At 41.3% G+C, this 10,031-nt stretch overlaps 1 protein-coding gene across 1 annotated transcript in view; it reads left to right on the forward strand.

The window, feature by feature from the left end:
* The window catches only part of LOC137895773 (calcium-activated potassium channel subunit alpha-1a), a 108,536-nt gene extending 98,896 nt beyond the window's left edge, over positions 1 to 9,640 (forward strand). The window contains exons 27-33 of the mRNA XM_068741283.1: positions 931 to 1,014; positions 2,535 to 2,665; positions 4,808 to 5,002; positions 5,465 to 5,583; positions 6,022 to 6,246; positions 7,006 to 7,034; positions 9,486 to 9,640. Of these exons, the coding sequence (XP_068597384.1) occupies positions 931 to 1,014; positions 2,535 to 2,665; positions 4,808 to 5,002; positions 5,465 to 5,583; positions 6,022 to 6,246; positions 7,006 to 7,034; positions 9,486 to 9,640 (938 nt within the window). The remainder of the gene's footprint in view (positions 1 to 930; positions 1,015 to 2,534; positions 2,666 to 4,807; positions 5,003 to 5,464; positions 5,584 to 6,021; positions 6,247 to 7,005; positions 7,035 to 9,485) is intronic.
* Positions 9,641 to 10,031: the final 391 nt, after the last annotated feature.

The raw sequence follows: 10,031 nt of genomic DNA on the forward strand, positions 1-10,031 counted from the left end.
GATGCACAAGAGAAACACAGCCTGATGGAGTGGGTGATAGAGGTGGGGGGAAAAAAGAAAAGGAATGAAAAGGTATGAAGCAAAAAACTGCCTTGGTTGCAAAATATGTCCATTTATTAATAACAATGGCAGTGGCTGTATTCCCACTGGGTGATGGGGACTCATGAAACTTTCAGCTCTCTAAGGGGCCTTCTAAAGCAGCAGAGACCGGCCACTCTGTCTCCCCTGACCCAATTAGGGAGCAATGGAGCATGAGGCCAGCTAAGAAAAGGCCAGAAAGAGAAAGGAGCCACCTAATGTGACTTGTAACGGGGGCAGCCATAGAGGCTCTTCCATTAGACTGCATACCAAATCACCTCAACTAGATGCTATCTGTGTTCGAGTCACCAGTTGCTGTCCTGGATTCAAATCCTGGAAGCTCCAGTGTTGAATCTTCGCTCGCCTCTATGTAATGGTTTTCAAAGTTACAGCAGCAGCTCTACGTGTGATGACATCGTCCTTCAGGAGAGGAAGATGTTCAAGCGTAAGGAGGCGAAGAGAGTCGCTCCATGTTTCACAGCAAAATCATGTGTCCAGTTTACTGTGCCAGGAGAAGATTACAATCATATTGAATAGTGAAAACAATTCTAATTTAGTTTTCTGGCATGTAGGCATTTGTATGAATGGACCTTATCCCTCTCACTGTCTCACCATGAAATGATTTCTTGCTACTGATGGGGTTTAGTGACCTGACAGCTCAGGCTTTGTGTCCGCTGCACACTCCAACCCAAGGTGCTTCGCTTCTGGATGTCCAACAGCCACGAATGCCTCAGAGTAATCTCAGCTTGACGTGACAACGCTGAGGCATTGAAATACCACGATTGCCTCTTTGAAACTGTCTCAATAACGACACCATTTCTCCCCTTCCCTGCACTCTCTCATAACCATTAGCTAAACCTGGCAAACTACTGCCATTGGTTTCACTCAGTCAGGAAAATAAAAGTGGAACCAGCATACAAATGATAACAGAGCTGGGTAAGCCGAGCCTTTGTCCTCTGCTGCCGTCCGTCCCCCCGCTCTGCCGCGGCGCTCCTCATCAGCTTGTCTTGCTTTGGCCGGCGACAGTCGAGGCCCTCTCTGCTGCCATGGCTTCACTTTGAACATGTTTTTATTCTTTATTCTGGTTGAAATTGACTGTCTTGTTTTTGGCCCCCTTAATGATTTTTTCTCTTCTTTTTGGGGTATAGTTTTAGTTGCATTTGCTGAGCATCACTATGCTTTTGATCATCCGCAGTCTGTCCTTGTGGCTGTTTTCATAGCAACTCCCCCGCCTGCCCCAAACTCCCTTCAAACCTCACACACACATCCACCCCCCAAAATCACTACTAGGGCACAGACCCGCTTGCATCAGCCCCGTGTCTCTTTGACTGACATTTGTGTTCCACAGCTCACAGGAAGCCTAGGAAGAAATCAGATATCAAAAACAAAAATATCAAGATCAAACTATCTTTTAAGCTGTTTGTTTGTTTTGAAATTCATTTTCCAGTTTCTTTTTTCTTCTCCAGACTGGATTTCTGAGGCTTAGATATTGGTGGAGTCAAACAAAAACTGTGCTGCTCATTTTTCCAGTAACAATCCTTCATATATCCGTCATCATCTGCTGCAGCTCAGACTAAGGAACGAGACATGCACTACAGGGGGAACTTTTAAATCTGCTTCCAATTAAGCTGTGCGCTAGAGAAAAATGCTTATTATTATTATATTATTATTATGTTTTTTTAATATTTTTATTTTCCGCTTTTCCCTTTTGGGTTTCATCTATTCTTAAAGATGAAATGAAAAACAAGTCTGTTGTTACCTGGCTTCAATATGACTTTCACAGCCCAGGAAGATTTATTTCTGGAAAGACGGTGATGTGAACCTTGATTGAAGAACGTTCTGAAAAAGCATGTATCTCTACGTGCATGATTTTTATTTTCATGTGATGTAGTAGCCATTGTTGAAGTCTTACTCTGCTATAGTTTGCTGAGTACATTGAGAAATACGTACCGGTACGGAATGTTTTTTGTGTATGTTTTACTGTTTCATGGCAATATATATGAAGTTTTGTTTTGTATTGATTCATGGAATATCAGGATACACAGGCTACTGTGTTACTAAAGCAGGATAGATACATGACTGATTCTTAATGGGAGACTTCTACAATGGTTGTCACTATGTGTGTTCAATATTATGTTTATTTTTTATGTATGAAATGTACCCTGCATGTGATATACAGGAAATATAATATTCAAAAATACTATGTAAACACTTTTTTCACCTTCCAATACATTTTTCAGTTGAAGTATCAACAGAAGAGAGATTTGGAGAAGAGATAAATTTCCCATTTAATATATCGCTGGTTATGCACCTGAAGTTCAATCAATGCTATTTACTTCAGTTGTTTGTTACATTACTATCCAATCCTTTCCAAAGTAGTCTGTCTATCTGGCCTCCCTGTTGTGTGTGTGTGTTTCACAGCGCCCGTCTCTAACTCCTTCTTTCTCCTCTCTCAGTGAACGACTCAAACGTTCAGTTCCTGGACCAAGATGATGATGACGACCCAGACACTGAGCTGTACCTCACTCAGCCCTTTGCCTGCGGCACTGCCTTCGCTATCAGCGTGCTCGACTCCTTGATGAGTGCCGTGAGTTCTTCAACACACTGTGGACTCGCTGTTTCCGGAGTGCTTTTCAAGACCTCGAAATCTGTTTCCAAAAACCATAAATTTACACACACATATTTTACAATTGTGCTCTCCTGATAAAGGCAAGTATTATAAATTTCAAAAAGATTTTAAAAAAAAGAGAGAAAAGTTACACACATTGCAAAAGCTGTGTCCACTGGGTAACATTTTTTGTGCTGCTGCAGGTGCAGAATTTTAAGGATGGGAAAAATAAGTAAATAAAACTTTTGAAGCAAGTCAGGATCAATATATTGACCTGAGGAGAATTAAGATCTCAGAAACCCCCGAATGCAGCAATATGTTCTGTTTTCTTGGGCTATTTTTTATGTTTTTATCATATAAGATACAGGATATGTCATGTAAAAGTCTGAGATACTCCCCCCCCATAGGGAAAGTGGGGCTTAGCAATGATTTAGGATATTTTAGTTTTTCGAGGAGTCAGAATTTACGAAATAGAAAGTACAGTAAAATAATCACAGCCAGCTTCACTGACATCAAAAGGAAAATTGTAGGCGTCACTCTTCATCCAAAGTATTTAACTTTCTTCAGACTTATTAGACGTTTTCAGAAGCTAAGTGCTGAAGGTTCGCTTCACGGCGATGACACAGCAAAGAAAGACATGTTCTTTCATGTTTTCAGCATCATCGCTGTAGTGGTGATTAGATAAACGAGAGGCTGCAAAGAAATCCTCTCCTAAAGCTCCCTTTTCCTCGTCCTCTTCTCATGACCAGTGTGTGGTTTCCCTTTGGTGCTGTGATGGCTTCATTCCAGCAGCCCTGTCGGTGAGTGAGGGGTTAGAGGGGCGCGCAGTGCTGAGCTGAGCAGGGAGTCGAGCAGGCGTCAGCTGTAGTCTGGCACTGGTCAGAGGTGAAGCAAGCTAATGGACAGTGCTCATCCATCATGAGGCTCTGCATGCCTGTCAAGGGCCCGGGGAGAGGAGCTGCCACTCTGGCGCCTCTTTGGAGTGACATTAGCTGTCTTCACACACAGAAAAAACAGGTCCTGATTGCATTGAAGGACAAGACAACCCCACAGACGTTATACAGTGTGGATGTGTGCAAGAGCTCCCACAGGAAATAATAGCGGTATCTTGTATTTAACATAAACAATTTATTATCAAAATGTCACTTACTACAATTCTTACAGGAAAAGCATTATAATGGTTGTTCATTTGTCCACCCAACCATTATGTACTGCTTATCTTTGAGGGGTTTCAGGGGGGCTATATCCTTTCCAAGTAGTTACTTGAAAATTCCAACTTTCACACTTGCATACTGTACCTGTAGGCAATTCAGTCATTAACGCCCCTTGTTTTAGTAGTGAATCATATAGTTTTATCCACTATGGCACGCTCCATCTCCATTCCAAAACAGTGGAGAAATAAATGGAAAAACAAATACAAATTTCTCCAATTAAAAAGTGTTTTTGCCAGACTACATACTTGGCATCGTGGAAGAGGTCTGTGCTGTCAGCGGTAGCCACCGGCCTGTAGACAGACTTCAGTTTCGTATACAGTTTCGAGACGGTGCATGACAAAAGAGGGATTGTTTGGAGTACTCGCTGCAGTCTCAGCTACTGAGGATAGCACAGAAAGGCTCAAAGGTTGATCACTCATGTTCAAAGTGCTTTTCCACTGTGTATCCATGTTTACCTCAGTTCAATCAGGAGAGACGAGGGATTGAAGTAAATAAGATGTTTATTTATTTCACTCATTGCATCAAATTATTAATATGTTAAACTATTTGATGCTTAGTCTTCAGGAAGATGGAGATTGAAGGGTGTCAGCCCCTTAACAGCAGCAAGATATAGCTCCCTTTGGAGTCCAGCCACTGGTGGTGGTGGCTGATGACCCTGCAGAGCCTAAATAATTTTTGTTTTATTATATATATGTAACCAGATAAGTGTTGATCACTCATTTGATATGCAATGTGTGGAAAGTCTTGCAAACAACAACAAAATAAAGTTAAAGCTACTGAAAATATGACATACCATCATAGGAATGGTGACCAGAGGATTGAGGACTGAGGGTCCGCATATTAGAGACCTCCTACTTGTATCTCTAACAGCATCAGCTCACAGATATCCCCTCCCTGTTCTCCCCAGACCTACTTCAATGATAATATCCTCACGCTGATTCGGACGCTGGTCACAGGGGGAGCCACACCAGAGCTGGAGGCCCTGCTGGCTGAGGAGAACGCTCTCAGAGGAGGCTACAGCACACCGCAGACGCTGGCCAACCGAGACAGGTGTCGTGTCGCCCAGCTAGCCCTCTACGATGGACCATTTGCCGACTTGGGGGTAAGTGGATGTTTAAGCAGAGATGACACGTTTTGGCACGACCCAGCAGCACACATCTGGCTGCCTCCGCTCTTTGCTGTCCTTAATCCGATGTGAAGAGAAGTGATCACGCAAAGCATTCCTCAGTGGGTGGAGAGGGGAGATGCCTTAAAGAGAACAATGAACATCCACCAAAGAGATTCCATGTTTAAACGGTTCCAACCTTGCTTTTGATTTGTAATTTGCAATACTGAAGTAATTTTGTTTTTTGCCGGGCGAATTATGGCATAATTTTAACATCGCTGATTGTTACAGTCTGCTCTGCCAACACTTGGAATTTGTTTACAAGAAAAACATATTCAACGGTAAACAACAGTCGGCCTCCGGTCCGACTTTGCCGATAATTTATTTCCATTGAGTTCATCTGATCCTTATCAAAAGGTTGTTGTGCCACTCACCGGTGTTTCTTTGTTCTGTTGTCAGGATGGCGGCTGCTATGGAGATTTATTCTGTAAGGCGTTGAAGACATACAACATGCTGTGTTTTGGAATCTACAGATTAAGAGACGCTCACATCAGCACACCCACCCAGTGTACAAAACGGTAAATTGATAGACTATGTTGATATAATAAAATGGGCGTTGAGAGTTTATACACAGAATACGTTACTGATCCCAACGGGATCTGCTACTTCACATGAATCTAAAAATCAAACAAGGTAGGTAGGACATTCAATTTACAGGCTAAATTATACGAAATTAAAAGGAATAAAAAAAACATTCTGACACTCAATACTAAATCTGAGACTATAATATAAACAAATATTTTCCAAATTCTGTAAAGTAATATATTTTGTCAATTAATATTAATGATATTCTGTGTATGAATCTAGTTTTGATGAGTTCTAATTATTTGTTCTCATGCTTGTCATTCTTAATGCTCTTTTAAATATTCTAGAGATTAAGTACATTGTGTGTGTAGACTGTTCTATTTTTTCTTTATCCTGAGCATTTCACATTTCCTCCTCCATTTTTTGTGCAGATATGTGATCACGAATCCACCGTATGAGTTTGAGCTCGTGCCCACAGACTTGATCTTCTGCCTCATGCAGTTCGACCACAACGCAGGCCAGTCCCGGACAAGCTTGTCCCACTCCTCCCACTCTTCTCATTCCTCCAGCAAAAAAAGCTCCTCCGTCCACTCCATCCCGCCCTCCAATAGGCCGAACCGCAGCAGTAAGCCCCGGGAGGCTCGTGACAAACAGAAGTATGTGAATTGCCTTTGACTTTTATACCCGACTTGTGTTTTGTGTGTGTGTAGGTGTGTGTGTGTGTGTGTTTGCTTAGTAGTCTGTGGTGTATTATCTACCCTGACAATCACTGTGTAGTTGCATGTTTGTGTGATGTGCTCTGTGCCCGTGCCTGTTTTTTTGTGCGTTTGCTTCATAATCATTTGCACGTGTTCCTCACGCTCACATCTCTGCAATCACAACACAACGTTGAATTGATAAACTCTGTTTATTAGACTCAAAGCCTGTCAAGACTCTTTTCTTATAAATTGTGTCTGCAGCAGAATAAACAGTAAAACCACTTGTTAGGATGGAGCAGCCATTGTGGTTGGGAAAAGGTTTACAGTAAAAGTCTCGACCACAGCCAGAAAAATGACAATGCAAGAAAACACATATTCAGTATGTCGTGCAGTCTGTGTTGTATCTGTCTTCATATAGTAGTTTGTATAGTTTCCTGTCTTAACTCATTTTTATTTCATGTTCTGCTCATTAATTAATTACAATTTAATGAAATAGTCAGACACATGAGTTAAATACTCCTAATTCTCCATAAAAATATTTTCTATGGATACATTTCTTCTGGGAGGAAAAAAGTAAATAAACATAAAAATCATTCATCACATCTACAAATCAAGTTGTATAATGCAAGTTAATAATGCAGCATTAAATGGAGTCATTGTCAGTTGTGTATTGACTGTAAATACCACTCACTAGATTACTTACCTCTCTTTCTGAAGTGCAACAAGGATGAATAGAATGGGCCAAGGTATGCAAGTTAACGATTCTGCATGATTTAGCAACCTGTATCTGGAGTTCTTATCATAACCATGTCCTCTTTGGATATTGTTATGAAGAGGGGATTCTGTTTGACTTACTTTGCTCTTCAGATGCTAAGTTAATAACCATGCCCCGGCTTAAGTTTTGCTTTCATCCAGAAAGCAAACTGTCTACTGCTGATATTGTCTCCTCCCTGCCATGATCAGGAACATCTCCCCATTGCATGACGTTGAGATGACCCCCCCCCCCCATTCCCCCTTTTTGTGCTTTTACTTTAGTTTTTCCGTTGCTGATCTGATTATTCTTTTCCTCCAGGCAAATCCTTCTGTCATTTTTCATACCCTTTAATGATTTATTTCCACTTGGGATGGTTTGCAATGTGTGAGCGGTCTGTGTTTTTGTGCATCTGCCCTCCTGTTGAACGGCGTCAGACTCATGTAGCAGACATTAAAATGTCATATTTAACATATTATAATTATTAGTATTATTTTTTACTAAAGAAAAGAGATACAACATGTTACCCAACCGAGCTCACATGTAGGTCAGGCTGATTCACATCCCTCTGATGCAGCCAATTGCTTACTTCTTCACAAAACTTTAGGAAAGTGTGTCCAGGCCTGTGCCATTGGTCACGCAGAGAAAGTGGGAGGTATGACAAATTTAAAGTCTAAATTGAAGGGGGGATAGGAGTATGTAAGTCCCCTCCTTGTAACCCTCTGCACCTGATACGTGGTTTGAGGCGACAACACTCAGTTCACCGTATCAGCGGCAGACTCTGGAGAGAGATGGCAGACATCTTTCTCTACCGCAGGCACAATTCTACACATCAAATGCCTGTGCCGTAACACACGGCCTTAAGCATGCACAGACACACGCACACCTACACACACACACAGACACACGCAAGTGACACACATGAATCCCCTATGCATGCATGGATGCACCTGAATACCTACACCCCCCCCCCCCCACCCACACACACACACACATAAGGTTTGCTCCACATAGCAAAGTTAATATTTGATATTACAGCTTCCCCTAAAATGAAGTGACACCTTGATTTGGTTTGCGATGCCCACAAAGTGCTGGGAGAGAGTTTACAAACTTCTGACACCTTGCATACGCTCACCTTTCCATGTGCTGTGGTCTGAATCTGTGACCATCTTTCGTAGCCTACTTTAACACCAGAGTGTAACTCATTTTCAAATATACGCCCGCCCAAAGCCCAGCGGTCCCCTTTAATTTAATTAACCCAAAATCAAACTCATAGCTCTGTGGAAAATTGTGAAGAAAGTGAAGAGAAAGTCTGTGATCCCTGCTATCGATTTCCAATCAGTGCATAATCCTTCTAGCGATCCACCCACAGACGGATACTGCTAAACACATAACCTTCTTGAAAAAAGTCCAAATTTTCCAAATAGAAAATAACAGCAGCATGAGAGTAAAGCTAACTCCAAAATGTGACTGTTTCATGAGTAATGCATAGATTAAAGTGAACAGGTCATCCAAATTACATGGGAAAAAAACGATATTTTTACCTTCAAATTCACAATTCATGTCATTTTATTACCCCTGTTCTATCTGCCATCCCCTCGTGAGGAAGTGAAAAGTACTTTATTTATTTTCTCGGCACTGTGCAAACACTAGCTGTAGTTTTCTAGCAACATATACACCAACTTGAATGTGTGTCATCAAGTTATCAGGAACTTGAGCTCATTGGATTATCTTCCTGCAGTTTTTCTCCTTTGTCTCCATTCATATACAAAATAGAATCTAAAGCCTCAGGATTTAGCTCAAACCTTTTTTATACACAGTGCACAAATCTCAGGAACTAGTGCAACGCCTAGTCAAACTCACAACTCTTCACATCCTCCATTTGCATCTACGCGTTGATGTTATGAACAGCAATGCCACTTTTAAGATTTCCTTCACAATTAACCTAGGTGGGATAATGCACAGAACTCGCTCAAGATCTTTTGTGATTATTTCTACGAAGTAATTCCATTCGTCTTTGCTATATTCAGGTGGCAAAATAACAAAAACAGGGGAAAACTCTCTGCATGACTCCATAGCAAGAGAAAGACCCAACACAACCCTGCAAAACACGACTACAAAATGGAACAATGCCCTTACAATTATTTTTGTGCATTTGTTCAAAATGAAATCATTACACAGCAAATTTGAATTTTGCTGAATTATATTCATCAGCTTACACAGATGAACTTGATTATCACAGTGTTCGTGTAGTTTCATTGCAATATTCAAATTGTGCACCAGAACAAAACATGATCTGAACCACGCAGATCATTGCAAGTCAGAAGAATGTATTGCAAACCTGTCACTTAAACTGAGGCAGCATGGTTGTAAGTAAACTACTGACGCATACTTTTCCAAACTAACTCTGCCTTCTCTTCTTCCTCTCTTGCCTTGTCCTCTTCAGAAAAGAAATGGTTTACAGATGAACCAGAAAATAATGCCTACCCACGAAACATTCAGATCAAGCCCATGAGCACTCACATGACCAACCAAGTCAACCAATACAAGTCCACTAGTAGTCTGATTCCACCAATCAGAGAAGCCGAAGATGAATGCTGAACACTGGGATTTTTTGTGCACTCACCAGATAACTGTATGTTATGTAAAAAAAAACAAAGACTGGAAGAGATCACCCAGGGTGATGATGACGACAGGGACGTTGAGGACCGGGCCGCATCTCTTCGTCCTTCCAATTACACAACGGACTGGAACCTAAACCGGAAAGGACCCCTATGTGTATACCTTTAATGTTACTTCCATGCTCTTGGACATTGTTTTATTTATTAATATAACCATAGTGATGTACATAATGACAATCAAATAAGGATTGTACAGCCCCTTCGCTCTAGCACTTTTTGTAATTATTGTAAGAGTTTAAAAAAGAGAAAGTACTTACTGTAATTCTTTGCAATAGTTCACCTCTTTATGTGACCAGACTTCATGGCTGGTA

This window comes from Brachionichthys hirsutus, chromosome 7 (genome assembly GCF_040956055.1).
Source record: "Brachionichthys hirsutus isolate HB-005 chromosome 7, CSIRO-AGI_Bhir_v1, whole genome shotgun sequence".
Classification (NCBI taxonomy): domain Eukaryota; kingdom Metazoa; phylum Chordata; class Actinopteri; order Lophiiformes; family Brachionichthyidae; genus Brachionichthys; species Brachionichthys hirsutus.